Raw genomic sequence first — 23,960 nt, 5'->3', positions numbered from 1 at the left:
GGCGCCCCATGACTATACTTTTGATAATGACTACAAGGAGCAAGTTAGAGAATCTGAGCAGAGAGCTAATATTTTTCTAAGAGCTTTACAGTTTAATTCCTTTATTAGAACATTGTGAATACCAAAACTATCAAGTATGCATTCTGAGGTCGAATGTAAATGGCTTCTATTTAATTTTTTGTAAGGTTTACTTATTTATTTGAGAGAGAGAGGAGTGTGGAGCTTGATCTCAGACCCTAAGATCATGGCCTACACTGAAACCAAGAGTAAAGACATGTAACTGACTGTGCCACCCAGGTGCCCCTATAAATGGCTTTTAAATTCCTGTTGTTTATTCAGTATTTTCTGACTATGGATGATCCAGTTAGTTATGAAATAGACAGTTGGAGCTAAGTCTAAAGATGGGATACCTTAGGAAAATGCTTTTGTTGAAATAACATGTCATTTCAATTTATGAATTCTTACAGATACTGAAACTCTTGGTGAATCTCTCTTGGGTCTTACAGTCTATGGAAGTAATGATCAAGATCCTTATGTTACTCTAAAAGATACGGTAAATGTTTGTGTGGCTTTTCTAATTATGCTTCTTAAGTGTTTGGAAAACCTTACCAAGTATCTGCTTCTGGTTAATGACTTGTTCTCTCCACTTAGGAACAATATGAACGTGAAGATTTCTTGATCAAGCCCAGCGACAATCTCATAGTGTGTGGCAGAGCTGAACAAGACCAGTGCAATTTAGAGGTGCACGGTAAGTGGGGACCAGCCCTTATGGAAAGGTTCTCTAAGATGAAAATAATCACAAATAGTTACTGTTGTGAATTTTCAGGTACCAGATCCTGCTGGATCTCATTAAGTTAAGTGGTTAATTATATACAGTCTATAGGTATCCTGGTTGTTGCTTTGGTACCTGACTTTATTTATGGATATAGGTCTCCCAAAAGGTGCTAATGGGGGTTTTTAGTCTTTTATTTGAAGATTTTTGCCAATTTTTCACTCTCCCTCTCCCCCCATTGGAGAAAAACCTAGAAGTAAAGCCATATAAAAATACAGGAAACAATTACAGTCCTTTTACTCCAACATAACTTGTTGCACGTGCTTTTTACTCCAGTGTCTTTTCTGGGTACTTTTTCTTTATGTGGCAAAGATTATACACAATAGACAGGTTTTTATTCTGCTTTTTTCCACAGAGTCATTTCAGGTATTTCCCATTTGTTTCTTCACAAAATTCAATGCAGAGGCTTCCATTCCTCTGGTTGTCTTTCCCAGTTCAAGGAATATTCGCACCACCACCAGAGGTGAATGCTTTGACTCTAAAGTAGACACTGGAGTATTTCTTTTTCATTTGGATTTTTAAATCAGATATGTTTAATGTTGCTGTTTACTGAGTCAACAAACATTAATTGAATGAACTTTTCTAAAAAAAATCTAGACCGTCAAGATGTCTACAGTATTCTGCCTCTAGATTTCCCCTTTTGTTTTTCTTGCCCCTTCTCCTGCGTGCATCCTCAGACATGTCTGTCCTTCCGCAACAATCTACTAGTCATTTGTCTTTAAAATTTGAAGCTTTACAGATATTAGGCTAAGGCCCTTTATTATAGGAAATACAGTTGCATAGCTCAAAAATTAAAATTATGGTTAATGTTCTTTGACATTTTTTAGGTTACTTTGTCACTCCATTTTGTAGCTTGGATTTCTGGAACTCTACATTTTTTAAGGCTTCTTTCAGGAAGCCTGTAGATTAGGCCATTTTAATCCAGGGCCGTTGTGGATCTATTTTTAAAATGAAAAGGCTTTAAATAACAGATACTTCAGTGTGAAGTTAGTCTTCTAATGATCTTTGAGCATTTTTACACATTTCAAATGAAAACCATGGGAAATTTTTTAGAAACCAGTTCTAATTTCAGAAAATTGACAACTCTGTTCCAGTTTGCCATTGATTTTTACACACATGTTCCTCCTGTGAGAGCTTACTGCAGCCATTCCTTTGAATTTACTGAGTATTAGGGGTTTAAGAAGTTAAAAGAAGATTCTTCTAAAGCATCATCATCATTTTTTATCTAAAATGTAAGATGAGTACATTAACCATAGTTGAGGTTCTTGCAGGACCCTAGGCTTAATCATTTTGAATATGCATATGTAAAGTGATATGATAGAACATGACATGGAATTTGCTGATCTAGGATCTAACCCAGATGTAGAGGTCTGAGGAAACTTTTTTTTAAGTTTTTATTTAAATACCAGTTGGTTAATAATACAATGTAATACTAGTTTCGGGTGTACAATATAGTGATCTAACACCTCCATACATTGTCTGGTGCTTATCACAGCAAGTGTACTCCTTAATTCCCATCCCCTATTTTACCCATCCCTCCACCCACTTATATTCTGGTAACCATCAGTTCTCTATAGTTAAGAGTCTGTTTTTTGGTTTGCCTCTCTCTTTTTTTTTTTCCTGTTGCTTGTTTCTTAAATTCCACATATGAATGAAACTATGGCATTTGTCTTTCTCTGGCTTATTTCGTTTAGCATATTCTCTAGCTCCATCCACATCGTTGCAAGCGGCAAGATTTTATTTTTTATGGCTGAGAAATATTCCATTGTGTATATGTATATATTTCACCTCTTTATCCATCAATTGGTGGACATTTGGGCTCTTCCATAATTTGGTTATTGTAGATACTGCTGCTGTAAACATTGGGGTGCATGTACCCCTTTGTATTGGTATTTTTGTATTCTTTAGGTAAAGACCTAGTAGTACAATGCTGGATAGTTAGGGTAGTTCTATTTTTAACTTATCTGAGGAACCTCCATACTGTTTTCCAGAGTGGCTGCATGGGTTTGCATTCCCACCAGCTGTGCAAGAGTGTTCCTCTTTCTCCACATCCTTGCCACCATCTGTTGTTTCTTGTGTTGATTTTAGCCATTCTAAGAGATGTGAGGTGGTATCTCATTGTAGTTTTGTTTTATATTTCCCTGATTGAACAGTGAGGATGAGCATCATTCCATCTATTGGCCATCTGTATGTCTTCTTTGGAAAAATGTCTATTCATGTCTTCCACCCATTTTTAAATTGGATTATTTGGTTTTTGGTGTTGAGTTTTATATGTTCTTTATATATTTTGAATACTAACCCTTCATCAGATATGACATTTGCAAATTCTTTCTCCCATTCTGTAGGTTTTTGTTGATTGTTTCCTTCTCTGTTCAGATGTTTTTTATTTTGATGTAGTCCCAGTAGTTTATTTTTATTTAATAATAAATAATATAAATAATACATAATATATAATAAATAAATAATATATATAACATATATAATATATGTAATATATAATATATATAAATAAATCAGTATTTATTTCCTTTGTCTCAGAAGACATATCTAGAAAGTGGTCTGAGGAATTTCTTTAAATATCTGTAGCCTCTCTTAAGATTGCTTCCTTCTAATAAAAAGCATATTTGGGGGGAGCTTCTGATTATTTAGGCTCTGTTTTATCAGTATTCCATTATATGATTTTTTAAAGATTTCTTAGTCATTGATTTTAACAGTATTTTTGCTCCTTGATATTATAACTCTGAAGGATAAAGAGCCAATTCTTTTTTTTGTTTGTTTTTTAAGATTTTATTTATTTATTCATGAGAGACACAGAGAGAGAGAGAGGCACAGACACAGGCAGAGGGAGAAGCCGGCAACATGCAGGGAGCCTGACGTGGGACTCGATCCCGGGTCTCCAGCATCATGCCCTGGGCTGAAAGCGGCGCTAAACCACTGAGCCACCCAGGCTGCCCAGAGCCGATACTTTTAGTTGTCATATTCCAAAAGAATGTTCTCAAGAGCTTTATTTACATTGTTGATCTTTAAATATTAAAGAAGTAATTTCTGACAAGCATTTAGATTTCTAAATATAAGTTATTTCTCTCCAGTGTTGTTTTTTATTTGTTTATTCTTGTAGCCAGATAGACCTTTAAAAGATAATAATAAAGTACTCTCTGTAGAGCTTCTGTAAACATTTGTTTTCTGTAGTGGGTGGACCAAGAGATAGCCAGTGCACATGCAGGTAGAGTGTTCAGGCAACCGTTAGTTCTCTTGTCACTGTTCTTGTTCCCTTGGACACACCAGGAATGGATGAGATCTGCAGAATTTTTGCCTAGCAGTAACGACTTTAGAGGCTCCTTTCCATGCCATCAAATGTGTCTCACTTGAAGCACATGGGCTCCAGTAGGCTTAACAGGGAGAGTATGTCCTTTTCAGTGGGATGTGATATCTTATTCTGACTCAATAAAGTCTCGTTCTTATTTTTTCAGTTTATAATCAGGAAGAAGATTCTTTTTATGTGCATCATGATATACTACTGTCTGCGTATCCTCTGAGTGTGGAATGGCTGAATTTTGATCCTAGCCCAGATGATTCTACAGGTAATTAGAAAAGCTAAGATTACTCAGTGGTTCCTAGTCCTTTCTGTTACTCCTAGCCACATAAGTTATATATTCTATATGAATGTTTTCAGAATTGTTGATTTTTTTATGAAATTATTTTATAAAGTTACATAGTTCTTAAAACACAATCACTTAATTGTTTTGAGTCTGTATATCTCCAGACTTCAGATAAAGAGGTTAGCTACTCTGCTGTAGACAGGAGGCTGACAGCATTAGGGGTTGCAAAACTATGTGAAGTTATCATAAAACCCAGCATAAACTAGCATCATGTGTCTGGAGAGTTCAGTGGCATAACCTTGCTCAGCATCAGGTAAAACCAAAATGAAGTGGAAAGTAGGTTCTCATGTTAATATTTTTGGCTACAGCTGCACACTACTAGTTGCTCCATCCTACTTGTTAATAAAAGTAAAATCTGATAATACTCCTACCTTAATGCCTCGTTTGCCATGCTTATTCACATTCTTGGTCTGAGTAAATCCGCATTTTCAAGACACTGGTGAAGGTCTTGAAAGAGACAGATTTTTTTTTTTTTAGGTTTTTTTGTTTTTTTTAAGATTTTTAATTTATTCATAGAGACACACACAGAGAGAGAGAGAGAGAGGCAGAGACACAGGCAGAGGGAGAAGCAGGCTCCATGCAGGGAGCCTGAAGTGGGACTCGATCCCGGGTCTCCAGGATCACACCCCAGGCTTAGCAGCGCTAAACCGCTGCGCTACGGGGGCTGCCCGGTAGAGACAGATTTTGTTCTCAGGACCTAAGTAGGGACCTAGGGCCAAGAGACTGTGCCCTTGTTATTCACATTATGGTTCAAGAGTCAGCTGCACCATATTGGCATCACCTGGGAACTGGTTGGAAATGCATATGTAGGGGCCTACTCAAGACCTCCTGAAACTGTGCATTTTAACAATATTCAAGTGATAACACATGCATATGAAAGTTTGAGAGAAAGTACGCTAAGCCATTACTCGGTCTACAGTGCAGTATTTTTCATTAGAAGTTTTTTAAATCAAATATTCATTTCCTCCTGTAGGAAATTATATTGCTGTGGGAAATATGACCCCTGTTATTGAAGTGTGGGACCTTGATATAGTAGACTCTTTAGAGCCAGTCTTCACACTTGGAAGTAAGCTATCAAAAAAGAAGAAAAAGAAAGGAAAGAAGGTAATCAAGTTAATAATTACTTAAACTCTAATGACAAGTTTACTGATGGGATGGAGAACATAGACTTTTTCATTTAGATACTTGAGTGGAACAGGACAGATAGTTATAAAATTACTGTAGTTTCTAGTTTCAAAAGGTCCTTCCAAGGAAAAATTGATCTCTGATTGCACAGAACTTCCATTCGTCAATTATTCATCCTTGACACAAAATAATTTACTCTCAGGTTATGATCTTTTTTGATATATAGTAACTATTCACACTAATATGCTGGTTTGAATTTTTGAAAAATTTCTCTGTAGCCTTTAGTATGTTGAATTCTAAATATCTATGTATTAATTCCTGTAGCTTTTAAAACTTAACTTTGGGGGTGGGGATTGGTATTTATAGAACTGTACCACCTAGATTAAGAACTATTATAGTTTCTTTTCTGTAAAAAGTATTTATCATGGATCTCTAAAGTAACAGGAAGACAAAGTATTTCTTTCTTTAGGTCTTCAAGCACGTTTGCTTAAGATCAAACAGTAGCCTTTAAGATTTAAAGAATCTTTCAAATTAACATATCAATTATAGGGAGCACTTTAATACAAAAAATAATTAAACAATTATTACAGAGTTCCTCAGCAGAGGGGCATACCGATGCTGTCCTGGACCTTTCTTGGAATAAGCTGATCAGGTAAAAAGAAACAACATTTGGAGGATTGTTAGAGACTATAACCACTGTCATCTTTCCTCATGCCTACACCTGTCTCTCTGTGTTGTGCTTTGGGGGTCTCTGTGTCCATGTCTTATTTCCCTTTCCCACGGTATATGGCACTTAAGGCAGGAGCTCTGCTCTCTGTATCTGTGCAGCCCCTACATCACCTGCCAGCTTGAGGCTTGGTAGGAGCTTGGGCTCGTTACATATTTGGTGACCAAGTGCCCTCCCAGCACCACTAGGATAAAACTGTACTGCAGTGCCAGTGGTGCTGAATTGTACTTCTTTTCATGGAAGATTTTTCTCTCGGTTTATTTAGTTTGCACAAAATCTCATCCACATTTTTTTAATTGACTTAACTGTGGTAAAATATACATAATAGTTACCATTTTAACTGTGTTTTAGCTATAGAGTTCAGTGGACATTACTGTGCAACCATCATCACCATCCAATTCCAGAACTTTTGTCATCTTCCAAAACTGAAGCTATGTGCCCAGTAAACAATAACTCTTCATTCTTGCCACCCTCAGGCCCGGCCCTAGTAACCACCACTCTATTTTGTGTCTCTGTGAATCCACTCTTCCAGTTACCTCATATAGGTAGAATCATATAGAATATTTGCCCTTTGTCACTGGCTTATTTCAATTAGCACAAGCTCATCCATGCTGCAGCATGCGACAAGATTTCTTTCCTTTTAAGGCTGAATGACATTCCACTGTTCAGTTAGCCCACATTTTGTTTATCCATCTGTCGATGAATACTTGGGTTGCTTCCACCTCTTGGCTGTGTGAGCAGTGCTGCCATTATGCACATGGATGTTCAAATACCGGTTTTTAAGTCCAGTTTTCAGTTCTTTTGCGTTTATCCCCAAAAGTTAAATTGCTGGCTCCCATGGCAGGTCTGTGTTTACCATTTTGAGGAGCACTTTTCAGGTGCCTGTGGCCCGTTTGTGTATATCTTTGGAGAACTGTCTATTTAAATCCTTTGCCCTAAAAAAAAAATAAAATAAAATAAAAAATCCTTTGCCCTGTTTTGAATTGAATTCTTTGGTTTTTCATTGAGTTGTAGTTCTTTGTATATTCCAGATATAACTTCTCATCAGATACACAGTTTGCAAATATTTTCCCCCATTTAGTGGATCACCTTTAGCTCTTTTGATAGTGTCCTTTGATGCACAGAAGTTTTTAATTTTGATGTAGTCAGTTTATTTTTACTTTTGTTGCCTGTGCATTTAGTGTTAAATCCAAGAAATGATTGCCAAATCCTTGTCATAAAGTTTTTCCCTTAATAGTTTTACAGTCTTAACTCTTAGGTTTAGGTATTTGATCCATTTTGAGTTAATTTTTATATGCAGCATAAGAGTTCCACTTCATTGTTTTGCATGTGTCATCCATATATTCTTTATCCTGATCCTTAAACAACAATTAGTCCAAAAGGCCATTTTCCTTTTTTTTTTAATTTTTTTTTAATTTTTATTTATTTATGATAGAGAGAGAGAGAGAGGCAGAGACATAGGCAGAGGGAGAAGCAGGCTCCATGCACCAGAAGCCCGACGTGGGATTCGATCCCGGGTCTCCAGGATCGCGCCCTGGGCCAAAGGCAGGCACCAAACCGCTGTGCCACCCAGGGACCCCCAAAAGGCCATTTTCCTAACAGCATAACTGGTTTGAGGGGCTACTGAGGCAAGGGAGGTGAGCATTAACTTAGTTTACTTGAAGAATGAGAACGAACTGGATTGCCCAAGGCACATTTTCTTAGCAGTTCTGTTTTACAGGATACTTTGTAATTATGAGCATTCTTAAACGGATCCCAGAGTGCTGGCTTACCTAGGGATATCCTGTCTTTTTGTTTGTGTTCATACGTCTTCGGAGTTAATCATTTGGTGAGGGGCACCTGGCTGGCTCATTTGGTAGAGTATGTGATTCTTGATCTCAGTTCAAGCCCCAGGTTGGGTGTAGAGATTACTTACAAAAATAAATCTTAAAAAAAAAAAAAACCATTTGATGAAATGGACCTAAGATAATAGATTATGTTGGTATTTCCCAAACTTACCTGCAAGTCAGAATCTTCTGGGTAACTCTTTAAAGTACAAGTCCTGGGGCACCTGGCTGGCTGAATCAGTATAGCATGCAACTCTTGATCTCGAGGTTGTGAGTTCAAGTCCCATGTGGGGTGTAGAGATTACTTAAAAAAAACAAAATCTTTTTTAAAAAGTAAAGTACAAGGATGCCTGGATGGCTTGGCGGTTGAGCGTCAGCCTTCACCTCAGGTCCTGATCCCAGGATCCAGGATCAAGTCCTGCATTGGGCTCCCCACAGGGAGCCTGCTTCTCCCTCTGCCTGTGTCTCTGCACCAGTCTCTGTCTGTCTCTCTCTCTCTTTCATGAGTAAATAAAACTTAAAAAATAAAGTACAAGTTCCTGGGCTCTAATCCCCTCAAGATTGAGTCATATCTGGAGCAAGGGCCCAAGAATCTATTGTGGTGGTTTGTTTTTAAAGCTTCCCCAGATTTTGTCTGAATTGGGTCTGTTCCTGACTATTGTAATGGGCAGATAAATAAGAGGCCGACTGTGAGTGTGTCATGCTTTTGGGAATCCACTCGTTGACAAATCTGAACTGTCACAGTAATTATATATGTATTAAATTCTTATATAGCAGCTATTGATTTGAATAACTGAAAGTGTGTTCTGAGGGAACAGCCTCTCAGCAGTGCCTTTCCCCAGCCACAATCCCCTGGCTCCATTTAGACACTGCCAGCACCTATACCCCTGTCCCACCCCAGCTGCACTCACATCTTGACTGCAGTGCCACATGTATCTTTGTTCCTTAACTCTTCCACTTTGTCTTATTTTAGACCTTGGTTCTCCTTTCCCCTCTCTTCGTACAGAATGCTTTTAAATATTCTCCATACATATCCTGGTGCATAGAGTTTGGGATCATGTGAAGAGTAACAAGTTGTTGTTGCTAGTTGAGGACCTTGGTTTCTAGTAAAATGCTGCCAGTAACCAAATGCATGTACTCTGTTCATTCATCCTGTCATTGTAGCGCTCTTCTTGGGGTGTAGTGTTCGGGAGTTTAGAGGGGAGAGTGGTAATTTATTTGTAAGCCTCTTGAAACAAGAATTTTAATGTGAAAGGAATCTCAGATGTTTGGGCAAAGACTAAGATTAAAAATGTACTGTGAAATTTTAACTTTTTGCTGTTGGCAAGCATTGAATACAAATAAAATATTGGGAATTTACATAACATTGAATCTGTGACATGCCAAGGACTTTAAATATTAATGACTTGTTCATGGGACTGAATGGTAGAAGTTTGAAATTCATGGAGTAGAAAAAAGGTAACATGATCTGAATATACATGATCCTCTTAAGAGACCCTACCTGTGTCACTGAAATCGTGAGTTATAAAACTGAAAGCAGTTTGTGTAATGGAAGTATTTCTTGAGGAAATAGTATTTAAAAATGAACCCATCAACATTTTAACAGCATATTAGTTTTCTGGACAGATATTACTATCACTAATGACCTGTTCCAGGCCTTTCAAACTACATCTTGAAGAATGAGCTTTCAATTTCATGAATATTTGTATTTTTACAAGGAGGAAAGGCAGGCAACTAACATTTATCAAGGGCCTGCTATAGTCTAGTCACTCAGCCACGTACTTTTTAAAGCTGGCTGTAACATTCTCACTGGCAGGCAAGGGAGTGTGACTTACTTTTAAGACCGACAGCTAATAAACGACAGTACCAGGAGCCCATTTCAGGTTTCCTAGGCTTTAAAGCCTGTATTCTCTTATAGAATGACATTATTAGCACTTGATCCCTAAGAGGTAGGCATATTGATTTTTCCTATTAATGGTAATTAATGCCCTTTTTTAATTGAAAAAGGTTGAGCTATAAGTTCACATACCACATATCATAAAATTCACTCCTTAAAGTATATAATTCAGTGACTTGGGGTATATTCCCAAAATTGCACAACTCCCTACTTTCTAATTCCATAACATTTTCATCAATTCAAAACGCAACCCATAAACAGTCACTCATTCTTCTGTCCTTCCAGCCCTTGGCAACCAGTAATCATCTTTCTGGCTGTGGATCTATCTGGACATGTGGCCTTCTGTGTCTGGATTCTGTCACTTTGAATAATGTTTTCAAGGTCCATTTATTAGTACATCGTTCCTTTTTAGTGCTGAATAATATTCCCTTGAACAGATACACCACATATTGTGTATCCATTCACCAGTTAATAGACATTTGGTTTGTGTTTGTTTTTGCCTATTATGAATAATGCTACTGTTAACATTCGTGAACAGATTTTTACACAGGTCTGTGTTTTCATTTTCTAGGATATATAAGGGTGTCATTGCTAGGGTCATATGGTAGTGTCTGTACCATTTCCGTTCACACCAGCAAGGTAGCTAATTTTTCTGTTTTGCTAGCACTTGTTTTTGTTCATCTTTTTCATTATAGGCGTCCTATGAGTATTAAGTGGTATCCCATGTTTTCACTTTCCTAATGAACAACTTCTCCCATGCTCATTGGCTATTTATAGATCTTCTTTAGAGAAATATCCATTCATATTCCTTCCCCATATTCTAACTGGGTTGTTTTTTTATTCTTTAGTTGAAAGTTCTTTATATATTCTAGAATCAAGTCCTTTATCAGATACATGATTTACAAATAATTTTCTCCCATACTGTGAATTGTCTTTTCGCTTTCTTGATGATCTCATTTGCAACACAAAAGTTTTTCATGTTGATGATATCTGATTCATTTACATCTTTTGGTTCTTAGGCTTTTCGTGTCATACCTAAGACACCATTGCCTAACCCAGGGTCATGAAGATTTATACCTGTTTTCTTCTGAGAGTTTAATAGTTTTAGCTCTTCTGTTAGTAATAACATGTTTTATTTTGAGGTAGTATGAGATAGAGGTCTAACTTCACTCTTTTGCAAGAGGATGCCCAGTTATCCCTGAACCATTTGTTGAAAAAAATCCTTCTTTTCCCCATTGAACAGTGGATAATCTTAACATTCTTGTCAGAAACGAATGACCATAAATTTTCAGGTTTATTCTGTATTCTATTCTGTTAACCTGTATGGCTATCCTTAAGCCAGTACCACATTGTTAGGATTATTGTTGCTTTTCAGTCAGTTTTGAAATCCAGACTGTGAACTTTTCAACTTTGCTCTCTTTTCCAAGATTATTTTGGCTATTCTGAGTCCATTGTATTTCTATGTGAATTTTTTAAAAGACTTACTTACTTATTTATTTTAGAGAGTGTGTGCATAGGTGGGTGGGGCAGAGAGAGAGAGGAAGAATGAATCTCAAGCAGACTCACACCAAGCACAGAACCTGATACGGGGCTTAATCCCATGACCCATGAGATCATGACCTGAGCCGAAACCAAGAGTCAGATACTCAACCATCAGCCATTCAGGTGCCCCTCCATATGGATTTTAAAACCAGCTTGTCCATTCTCTCCAAAAAGAAAATAAAAAGTCTGCAGGGATTTTTGAAAGGTATTGATTGAATCTATAGATTAGTCTATAAATTGTAGTATTTCTGTCTTAACATCAAGTCAGAGCACCTGGTTGGCTCAGTTGGTGGAGCATGTAACTCTTGATCTTGAGTTTGAGCCCTACTTTGGGTGTAGAGATTACTTAAAATAATCCTTTTTTTTTTTTTTTTAATTAGGTCTTCTAGTCCATGAACAGGGGACGTCTTTCTGTCATTCAGATACTCTTTCTCAGGCTTTTATAGTTTTCAATATGTAAATCTTGAATGCTTTTGTTAAATTTATTCTTTAATATTTTATTCCATTTGATGTTATTGAAAATGGGATTTATATTTAGTGCTATTGACTTTAAAAACGATTACCTGATTTGTCTTCTCCCTTTCTTAGAAATGTGCTGGCAAGTGCATCAGCTGACAACACTGTAATTCTGTGGGATATGTCCTTGGGGAAACCCGCAGCTAGCCTTGCCGTACACACAGACAAGGTATGGTGATTGAGTGGATAAAAGGGATTCTAAAAAATATGGGACAAATGTTGGCTATCAATAATTCCAAACATTTATATATGGTTTTTTATGAATTACAAAGTGCTTTGACATGCTCTCTTATTGCATCCTCACAGAGCCCTGTATGATAGTTAGAACTACCCATCTTAGAAAGCAAATGTGGAGACAGAAAAATGAAGTGACTAAAAACATGAGTACTTTGTAGCATGTTTACAGAGACTCTATAAAGAGACAGGCACCAGTCACCAGATGAAGTTAAAGAATGTAACAGACCTGTTACTGCCAAACTCAGGGACCCAGTGAGCTGGTGTACACGGTGGGACTTCCAGAGAGTGTTGAGTTGCCCAGATAAGTTTGACTGCTTCCTTTTTTGTTCTCAATATATTTAACATTTGAGGGATGTAAATATTCTGCCAAACACGACTTGAGAAATCCTGCATTATAAGGGTCCCCTTTGAAAGTGTGTTGTCCTTTTGATTATGTAGTACATTTGTTTCTTTAAATAGTGCTAAGTTTCAAAGGGAAAATTGTATACAAATACCACGAAATTGGTTCTCTTACTAAGCAGTTTTATCAAAACCAAACAAACATAGTTCTGTTCATTTATGTCTTTTCTGGTTAGGTCCAGACTCTGCAGTTTCATCCATTTGAAGCACAGACTCTGATTTCTGGATCCTATGATAAGTAAGAAAACACTGCAAGAATTATTGCTGCTGTTTTTATCCTGTAATTCAGAAAAAGTATCACGATGCTCAGATACAATATATTACTGTTTAAATTTCTAGTAAAACTTTTCCCTTTCAACTTTGGTCCTTTCAGTCTGCAAGAGAATGTGGTTCTGTCATAATAATGTAGTTCCTAACTAGCAACTACTTTGATTCCTAGAGGGCATATGAGTTAGCCATTGCTTTGAAATAGGTATCTCAAAATTCAGGGACATTTCTTATGCCACTGCAAGACTGAGCTAATTTAAGCTAGATTCAACTGGTAGGTCTGCTTATCTTGGCTTGTTTTGGTGGGCCTTTGGAGATTTGGCTCTCTTGTGTTTCACATCCTCATAGGAGCAGTGGGCTAGCCCACCCATGTTCTCATGATGAGGTCAGAAGCGGAGATACCAAGGCCTCTTGAGACCTAGGCTCAGAACTAGTACACTCTTTCTTACTTTCTTAGCTGAAACAGGTAATACGGAGTAGAAAACAAACTGCCTTTATGGAAGAATTCCTACATTACTGATGTGGTGTGGATATAGGGAGAGGTGAAGAATTAGACCCCTGACAGTCCATCACAGGGGTTTTCCAGTCACATGTGTGCATGTTTTTACAGATTAGGTCTGAAGGTGGGAGAGAGTAGAAGCAGAAACCAACTTGCAGACTTTATTTTGATTCCTTATTCTTTTGAAGAGTGATAGGTTTATATTTTTAGTTGGGATTCATTCAGATTATAAACGTCTATCCATTGGCTCCCCCAACACAGTAAGCTGCTTGTAGAGAGTAAATTTGGCTAAGACATGGATTATCTGGCTCTGAGCACTGCTAGGAACAGGGAAATTTGAAGTTGTCCTGGTCTTTTGGAAATAAGATTCATTGTGTAAGTGGAGGGCTCAGCCTGGATACAGTCAAGCCTGCTACTAAATCAAGAGGCCACCAGTGCCTTCAGGTGACAGAACCGGAGTCCACCGGTTAGTGAAAATCAACTCCTCTTTTCTACTTTATTTTAGAACCTTAAAACAAGCTTTAAATAATTGGATCTTGAGTTCACAGTGTTGTTTTATTACCATTTCATTATAAACAAACATAAAATGTATAAAGTTGAACTCTTAAAACTGTAACTTTGCCTGTGTCCAGGTCAGTGGCTTTGTATGACTGCCGAAGTCCAGATGAAAGCCATCGAATGTGGCGATTCAGTGGGCAGATTGAGAGAGTGACTTGGAATCACTTTTCACCTTGTCATTTTTTGGTAAGACTGCATACTACTGTTTTGCTTATCTAGGTTGCTAATGACTGACATTAATTCCATTGTAGAGAGAGTCTCTGAAGAGCTTTTTTCTGTTGTGTTTATTTTTTTGGGTTTTGGGGTTTTTTTTTGAGTAGGCTCCACACACAACATGGGCCTTGAACTCCAACACTGAGGTCAAGAGTCACGTGCTCTGCCAACTGAGCCAGCCAGGTGCCCTGCTTTTTCTGTACTAACGTTGTAAAATAGTTAGATTTTAGGGCTTAAAAAAAATTGTTTTAACAACAGTGGATCGGCCACAAATAGTCACCATGATTTTGCTAATTTCCAGCCATTTTCAGCCACATTTTAATTCTGATTTTGATTGTATTACTAATGTGTTTCTTTGAAATCTTAAGCATGGTTAATCTGTGTTTTTTAATGGTTAAGTTCATCCAAGAAGATATTCTTTTATTTAAATTAAATGGAGCTCCAGTAATGAGAATGCTAGCCTATTTGATTAATATAGCAGTCTCGGGGCAGCCCCGGTGGCTCAGCGGTTTAGCGCCGCCTTCAGTCTAGAGTGCGATCCTGGAGACCGGGGATCGAGTCCTGCGTCAGGCTCCCTGCATGGAGCCTGTTTCTCCCTCTGCCTGTGTCTCTGCCTCTTTCTCTCTCAGTGTCTCTCATGAATAAATAAATAAAATCTTTAAAAAAAAAAAAAGCAGTCTCCCAAATAGGAAAAAAGTGTAAGTTCTTTCTATAACTAGCCTTAATATATGTAGGATAACAGTTTTCTATATAGCATTCAAAGATTCCACAGACATTTCAATCCATGGAGAAATAAAATCCCAACTTTCATTCAGAAGATTAAAGAAATTGGGATCCCTGGGTGGCGCAGCAGTTTGGCGCCTGCCTTTGGCCCAGGGCACGATCCTGGAGACCCAGGATCGAATCCCACATCGGGCTCCCGGTGCATGGAGCCTGCTTCTCCCTCTGCCTGTGACTCTGACTCTCTCTCTCTCCCCCCCCCCCCCGACTATCATAAATAAATAAAAATTAAAAAAAATATTTAAAAAAAAGAAGATTAAAGAAATTATGATACATCCATGAACTTCCTAATTTTCCTAAAGTAAAATATATAGTGCTTTATGAATGAAGGCAAAACAGCTTTCTTAAGATATGTGGACAGGTTTTTTTTTTTTAATATTTATTTATTCATGAGAGACAGAGAGAGAGGCAGAGACAACAGGCAGAGGGAGAAGCAGGCTCCATGCAGGGAGCCCGACGTGGGACTCGATCCTGGGACCCCAGGATCACCCCTTGGGCTGAAAGTGGGCTAAACCTCTGAGCCACCGGGGCTGCCCTGTGGACAGTTTTAATAAGGTTCCTGAAGCAATGATTCTGAACACACTTAATCTCATCTCTGTGTTCAGGGGTGCTGCGCTGTTGGCCTGAAGCCAAGTTCCATTTTATGATGATTAGGAGTGAAGTCCCAGCTGTATTTGAATGTTGTGTCATATGTTGTCTCTCAACACTCAAACACACCCATTTCCTGCGGCTCTTTGCTAACAAGTTTTCATTGGTACTAAATCAAAAATATTTAGGAAAATGAAAAGTTACAATAAAATGGCTTACCCCTTCCCTCCAGGCTCCCCAGGATGAGACCTTGTCTTCTTTTGTTTGTGTTCCCTCACACAGCCCACCTGCCAAGATTGTATCACTTGTCCTTTTCTCCTTCCCTGTTTCCAGTAATGGCTATTGCCCCCAATCTACATACAGGCTCAAGTGTCTCATCCTTGACTAGGTCTGTCTCATGGTTCCTTCTTTCCTCCCCTTTCTTAGAAGTGTAACAACCCACTGTGATCTGCCTCTTATCTGATTAAACCTTTCTGCCAAAATGTTGACACTATCCATCACTTTCGTCAGAAGCACTGTTTCCTTGGCTTCCCTGACCTCCTTTGTTAGGCCCTCTCTTTGATTCTTCTGTGAGCTCCTGCTCAGCCTATACCTTAAGTGGCTGTGCTTCCAGGCCTCCGTTCCTTTGAATCTGACTTATGCTTACACATCGCTAACACTTGTCCACACCATAACCAGAGCTTCATCCTCACACCTACTGCACAGTAGACCTACTAGCTGAATTAGTCCATGCAGGAACAGATGCTGCTTATACATAAGTAAATTTTTCACAGTATTTTTTTTTAAGATGTTTTATTTATTTATTCATAAGAAACAGAGAAGGGGGGGGGGGGCAGAGACATAGGCAGAGGGAGAAGCAGGCTCCATGCAGGGACCCTGACTCGGGACTCGATCCCGGGTCTCCAGGATCACACCCTGGGCTGCAGGTGGTGCTAAACCGCTGCACCACCAGGGCTGCCCTTTCACAGTATTTTTTAATAAGCTCCTCAGGTAAATAGCTGGTTTTCACTATAATTTATACTGCTTACCCATTGCTAAATGATATTGCCATGTAGCATGATCTTGCCCCTTTTTACTCTTTCCAGGCTAGTACAGATGATGGCTTTGTATATAACTTGGATGCACGTTCAGATAAGCCAATTTTTACACTTAATGCACACAATGATGAAATCTCTGGTGAGCACAAATAGTCTTTCATTTTATTAACTTATGATGAATTAAAGTCTATATTTCAGAGTCACAACTAATCTTATCTTCTTTTAGGTCTTGATCTAAGTAGTCAAATCAAGGGTTGTCTTGTGACAGCATCAGCTGACAAATATGTGAAGATCTGGGACATATTAGGAGACAGGCCAAGTCTGGTTCACTCTAGGGACATGAAAATGGTAAGAATCTCTGGGCACCTTTCTTTTCTGCTTTTTTCTGTTTCTGACCTATATTGACGTCTTTCCCTAGGAATATTTGTTGAAGTTCATCTTGAGCTTAGTCAAATTTGATGGGAGGTTTATGACTTAGGACAGTTTTAGAGGAAAATCAGTGACTGTCTGATTCCTTTCCCAACTGACATGATTAACATTAACAGTTGTTTGGTAAGAAGGGTGGGCAAGAGGATTTTCTAGGACTCAAGCAGAATAACGATGGTTTTCTTTTTTAAACGTGAATTCATTTAGCAAATAGTTATTGAGCACCTACTATATGCCAGGCACTGAGATAATATAATTGCAGATGTAGAACACTGCACATCTGTTTGTATGTACAAATATTTGTGGGGAAAGTAAGTTACAGACACAGTTATATAGTACTATCCCATGCTTATATTTAAATGCTTAAATGTTTATATTTAAATCTAGAATATCTTATCCTGAAACATAAATGGTGATTATCTTAGTGATTTTGATACTTTTTCGTGTACCTAGTAATAAGCATTAAAAAATTTAGAAATTTAAAAAATAATTTTAAAAATTACTTAATGGTGACCTGTAGTAACATCATTGCTTAAAAGGGAAAATAAAAGTTTCTGGGAATACTGAGCAGATTAGAGACCTGAGTAGTCAGAGTACACACATCCTTGCAGAACGGCCATCATGCTGAACTTGTGGCTTCGTCTTGCCACTTGGACTCTGAACTACTTTACAAGCTTGTTAAAAAGAGATACTGATGAGCTGGTTCTGAGTGAGCGGATTCAGATAAGTTCGTGTATAGGAGCAAGAATTTCTGGAAGGACTGAAAGCACTGACCTTCCGTTTTTTCTTCTAGGGAGTTCTGTTCTGTTCTTCCTGTTGCCCCGATTTGCCATTTATTTACGCCTTTGGAGGTCAGAAAGAAGGGCTTCGGGTCTGGGATATAAGCACGGTCTCATCAGGTAAGAATCTTACTTTCCTTTTTCTAAACAAGAAAAATGTGTGGCTTGAATAAGTTAGATCTATTGTTCATACTGTAATGTCCTCCGCTTGGGAAATAGGATCACATGTAATATGGAGTTGCTCATGTTCACAAATTTGTCTTCACAGTTTAAATGTACACCATTTAAAAAATATTTATGACAAAATTTGAATTTATGGGAAAGCTGGAGGGAAATATTATGTGGTCTCAAAGAACAGCCCTCCCCTTCCCAGTGTAAATAATCTGCCTTTTCTCAATATTCTTACAAAATCCAACTTTCTGAGGGACCACTCCCCTCCCTTCAGAGGAACCTGGCTGTTTATTACCTTGGGGTAGAGGACATAGCTTCACTGATTCCTGAATCTTCCATGTAGAAAAAAGGTTCTAAATCCAAAAAAAGGTCTCTGCTGGTTAGGAGACAGAGAAAAATGAAAGAAAAAATAGTCACTTTATCATGATAAATAAAACCAAGGACAAGGCAAAGAAAATTAAATGGTAGAGCAACTTAAAATGTGATTAACCTCATTCAGAATGTTAACTTGGACTTCTTAGTTGGTTATTTCATTTCCCTTTTATAAAGTGTTAAGTATATTTTCATAAAATGTCCACAGTAGGACAGAAAACAGTACTGTTCATTCCTACACCTCTGTGTTTTATATTACAGGTTCTTCATTTCCTGGTGTTAATTTCTTATTTATTTGTGTTTTAGTAAATGAAGCATTTGGAAGACGAGAGAGGCTTGTTCTTGGCAATACAAGAAGTTCATCTATTAGTGGCCCTTTTGGGAGCAGGAGCTCAGACACACCAATGGAGTCTTAACGAGGAGTATAAAATTTCCTGTTTATTACCTTAACTCAGTTTTAAAAAACTGATCTAAAAACATCCATGTGTAGTTGGAGCCATGTAATGACAGAAACTAAATTCATTTCTTACTGCCAGACATTCCTCTGCAGCTATGGTGGCAACACAAATAGGGCTGGTCTTTGTGCTTGCCTTTTAAATGTTTGGTGTTTAGGGATCCTACTGCATTTCTTGAAGAGGATAATAAAGAAGTTTTTTAAAAAAATAATTCCTTAAATATGCCATGTGTCATAGGTAATCTAGAGGTTTGCAAAACAGGTAATAATTTATGGAATTTTAGGAGAAGAAAATCTCTGATCTTAAAGATGGGTAAACTCAAGCCTAGAATGGCTGTGATTTGGCCAATATTGCCATGATTGGCACAGTAACCATAAACGGGCAGGTGCCCCAGGAATTGCTCTTTCCTGACTTAACTGTTTTCCAATCAGTGTTCATGATTTTAGAATTGTTCTCAGTGCTACTTGTAAAGTTCAGTAACTAAATGCCTCTTTCCCCCCAGCATGGTATATTCATTGTAATCAAAGACAAAAAGAGGCATTACATTATTATGATAAAGGTGTCAGTTTCGTAAATATTATAGGAAAACCTAAATATGTACCTAAATATATAAAGCAAATGTTAATAGACCTAAAGGAAGAAACAGCAATATAATAACAGTAGGGGACTTTACTATCCCACTTTCACCAGTGAATAGACCAGACAGAAAATCAATATGGAAACATTGGCCTTAATGGAAACTATACAGAAATTCCCTCTGAAAGCAACAGAATATGCATCTTCTCAAGCACACATGGAAAATTCTCCAGGATAGATCACATGTACCACAAAAAAAAAAAATTTTAATTTCAGAAAATTGAAATACCAGGTGTCTTTTTTGATCATAGTGATATGATACTAGAAAATTACATGATGCAAACTGGAAAATTTGCAAATACATGGGAGATTAAATAACATGCTACTGAACAGCCAGTGGGTCAAAGAAGAAATCAAAAGAGAAAATATACATTGAGACAAGTGGAAATACAACATACCAAAACTGAAAGGATATAGCAAGAGCAGTCCTAAGAGAAGTTCACTGCATTAAATGTCTGTATCAAGAAGTGAGAGCCTCTCAACCTAATTTTACACCTCAAGGAACTACAAAGAAAGGAACAAAACCCAAGTTGTTGGAAGGAAATAAAGATCACAGTAGGAATATGTGAAATAGAAACTAAAAAGAATCAAAGATCAATGAATCCAAGAGCTGGTTTTTTGAAAAGAAAACTGACAAACCTTTAGACTAAGGAAAAAAGATGCAAAATCAAACAAAAATTGTCATGATTGATACACCACCAAAATATAGAGGATCATAAGAGACTGCTATGAACAGAGTACAACAAACCTGACAACTAGAGGAAATGGAAAATTCCTAAAAATATACTATTACCAAGTCTCAATCACGAAATAAAAAATCTGAAGGGACCAATTATTAGGAGATTGAATCAAGTCATCAAAAACCTCCCAACAACAACAAAAAATAAAAATAAATTGAAAAAAAATAAACCTGCCAAAAGTCAAGGACCAGATAGCTTCATTGGTGAATTCTACCAAACATTTGAATAATACCTAACTAGTCCTCAAGTTCTTCAAAAAATGGAAGAGGAGAGAATACTTCAAACTTGTTTTATAAAGCCAGCATTATCCTGGTATTAAACTAGAAATGGACGCCACAAGAAAATTCTAGGCCAGTATCCTGATGGCCATAGGTGTAAAAAGCCTCTACAAAATATTAACCATATTCAGCATTAAAAGGATCATACATTGTAACCAACTGAGAGATTTATGCCAGGGATACAAGGATGGCTCATTACCTGATATATGATACATGTCATTAACAAAATAAGGATAAAAATCATAAGGTCACCTTAACATGCAGAAAAAACATCTGACAAAATTGAACATCCATTATAAAAACAAGGATTAGCAGGAATGTACCTCAACATAATAAAGGCTATATATCACAAGTGTACAGCCAACATAATGAAAAACTGAACGCTTTCCCTCAACATCAGAAACAAGAATGCCCATTCTCCCCACTTTTAACCAACATAGTATTGAAAGCCCTAACCAGAGTGATTCGGATTTGGGAAAAGAAAAAGCATCTAAGTCAGACTCCACCAAAATACTTAAAACTAATAAAATTCAATAAGGCTCCAGTGTACAAAAATCAATATGCAGAAATATGTTGTATTTCTGTACATTAACAATGAACTATCAGAGAAATTTCTTAATCCCACTTACATCTGCACAGAAAAGAACAAAAGAATTTAACCGAAGGGGAAAGACCTGTACACTGAAAAACTTAAGACACTGATGAAAGAAATCGAAGACATAGGGGCACCTGGGTGGCTCAGCAGTTGAGCATCTGCCTTTGGCTTGGGGCATGATCCTGGAGTTCCAGGATTGAGTCCCACATTGGGCTTCCTGCATGGAGACTGCTTCTCCCTCTGCCTCTCTCAGTCTCTCATGAATAAATAAATAAAATATTAAAAAAAAAGAAATTGAAGACATAAATAGGTTAAAAGACATTACATGCTCTTGGAATGGAAGAATATTGCTAGGATGCCCACACTGCCCAAAGCAATCTACAGATTTAGTGCAATCCCTATCTAAATTCCAATGGCATTTTCACAGAAATAACCCTAAAACCACAAAGGCCCCAAATAGGCAAATCAATTTTTTTTTTTTTTTAAGATTTGATTTTCAAATGATCTCTGCATGCCACATGGGACTCAAACCCATAACCCAAAGTTCAAGAGTTGCATGCTCCACCAAGCCAGCCAGGCTCTGCTAGCCAAAGCAGTCTTGAGAAAGAACAACAGAGATGGAGGCATCATGCTTTCTGATTTCAAACTATGTTGCAAAGCTATAGTAATCAAAATAATATGGTACTGGCATATTAAAAGACACAGATAAATGAAAAAGAATAGCTGAGAAACCCATGCATACATGGGCAACCTACAACAACAGAACCAAGAATATACAATGGATAAAGGACAGTCTCCAATAAATGGTGTTGGTTAAACTGGATAGCTACATGGAAAAGAATGAAACTGGACCACTGTCTTCCACCATATATAAAAACCAGCTCAAAATGGATTAAGGCCTGACCATAAGACCTAAAGCCATAAAACTCCTAGAACATAAGTGACCATCTTGACGGTTCTGGCAATGATTTTCTAGATCTGACAACAAAAGCAAGGACATACAAAAAATAAGTTTGATAACATCAAAATAATTTTGTTGGCTGCACAATGAAGGCAGCCAACAAAATGAAAATGCAACTTTACAGAATGGGAGACAATATTTGCAAATCATGTGATAATAGGGTTAATATTCAAAATAAAGGATTACAACTCAATAGCAAAAAAAAAAAAAACATTAAAAAATGAGCGAATACTTGAATAGACAAAAGACCTACAGATGGCCAGAAGTATGAAAAGATGCATGGTTATGCACCTAATGTCACCAATATCAGGGAACTATGTCTCAAAACCACAGTGACTCAAGATCTCATACTCCTTAGAATGGCTATTATCAAAAGACAAGAAATAACGAGTTGAGAAAGGGAACCATTGTGAACTACTGGTGAGAAACTAGACTGGTGCAGCCACTGTGGAAAACAGGATAGAGGGTCTTCAAAAAATTAAAAATACAACTACCATATGACCTAGAAATTTTTCCTCTGGGTATTTATCCAAGGAAACAAAAACTCAAAAAGGTATCTCCACTGCCATATTCATTGCAGCTTTATAACAACCAAGACAGGGAAACAACCTAAATGTTCATCAATGTATGGAAAAGAAAGTATGTGTGTGTATACACACAATTATGTGCAGTGGAATATTCAGCCATAAAAAAAGAAAATCTTGCTGTATGTAACAACGTGGATGAACCTGGAGGGCATAAATTATGCTGAGTGAAATAAGTCAGAAAGATATTACCATATGATCTCACTTATATGTGCAGTCTTTTTTGTTAACCTGAGCTCATAGATACAGAGAACAGATGGCTAGCAGCTGGGTAAAATGAGTGAAGTTGGTCACAAGGTACAAACTTCCACTTATAAGTCATGAGGTCGTAATGTGCAGCATGGAAACTATAATAATATTGTGTATTTGAAAGTTGCTAAGAGTAAATTGTAAAAGTTCTTATCACAAAATAATTTGTAAGTATATATGTGGATGGATATTAACTAGAGTTGTGAGCATTTCACAATATATACAGAAATCTGATCTTAATGTCATATAACTGAAACCAATATAATGTTATATGTCAATTATATCTCAATAAAAAAAAAGAATATGAAACACAAAGATTGCCCCTGAGGCAAAAGACAATGTCATATCTTAATTGCTTCTGTCTTGGCCAAAGTGTAAAGTAATACACATTCCCAAATGTTTTACTGCTCCTAACGCTAACTTCTCTCCCTCAAATTGACGTAAATATAACAAAAAAGAAATAATACATGATGATTATAAAAGCAAATTAAACACCCGTAAATTTGATTTCATGGAACTCTGCAATAGATTAATTGGGAAATACTCTCTGAAACAAAGCCTGTAAGGAAATCAGGGATGCAGAACCGGGCAGAGGGAAACGCTGGACCGTTCGGACGGCTGCAACAGGTGTCCCTTTCAAAGCTCTAGCTCTAATGCTGACCTGACTTCCACACAAATCTGGAATCGATGCACTGTGGTTGAGACGTGCCCCCGCCTCAACCAGTCATTTGTTTCCGGCCGTCTGCCGGAGATAAACAGTCTGCCCCGGCAAGGCAGCTGCCATAAGCTGAGAGCCATTTCCAGAGAAAATTTTAGCTGTGAGCAGTCAGCGAGCACCTTTGGAAAGAGCTGCTTATTCACGAAAGGGATTGATTGTAGGTGGTACATCCCAGCATCCACTGCAAAGTTCAACATGTAACTCCATAAATGTTGGACTAAGAAATACAGGTCATAGCCCAGAAGCACTGAGGAATGAGGTCATGGAGGAAATATTGCACCAATAGCCAGGAGG

General features: G+C 37.5%; 1 protein-coding gene across 1 annotated transcript in view; it reads left to right on the top strand.

The window, feature by feature from the left end:
* Positions 1-23,263, top strand: part of PWP1 (PWP1 homolog, endonuclein) — a 29,277-nt gene extending 6,014 nt beyond the window's left edge. The window contains exons 4-15 of the mRNA XM_025461716.3: positions 468-553; positions 652-748; positions 4,303-4,413; positions 5,465-5,595; positions 6,207-6,268; positions 12,197-12,293; positions 12,937-12,998; positions 14,159-14,270; positions 16,751-16,841; positions 16,929-17,050; positions 17,922-18,027; positions 18,757-23,263. Of these exons, the coding sequence (XP_025317501.1) occupies positions 468-553; positions 652-748; positions 4,303-4,413; positions 5,465-5,595; positions 6,207-6,268; positions 12,197-12,293; positions 12,937-12,998; positions 14,159-14,270; positions 16,751-16,841; positions 16,929-17,050; positions 17,922-18,027; positions 18,757-18,866 (1,187 nt within the window). The 3' untranslated portion in view covers positions 18,867-23,263. The remainder of the gene's footprint in view (positions 1-467; positions 554-651; positions 749-4,302; positions 4,414-5,464; positions 5,596-6,206; positions 6,269-12,196; positions 12,294-12,936; positions 12,999-14,158; positions 14,271-16,750; positions 16,842-16,928; positions 17,051-17,921; positions 18,028-18,756) is intronic.
* The last annotated feature ends 697 nt before the right edge of the window (positions 23,264-23,960 follow it).

Source organism: Canis lupus, chromosome 10 (genome assembly GCF_003254725.2).
Source record: "Canis lupus dingo isolate Sandy chromosome 10, ASM325472v2, whole genome shotgun sequence".
NCBI lineage: Eukaryota > Metazoa > Chordata > Mammalia > Carnivora > Canidae > Canis > Canis lupus.
Note: the sequence above shows the minus strand (reverse complement) of the source record. Positions and strands in the feature narration are given on the sequence as shown.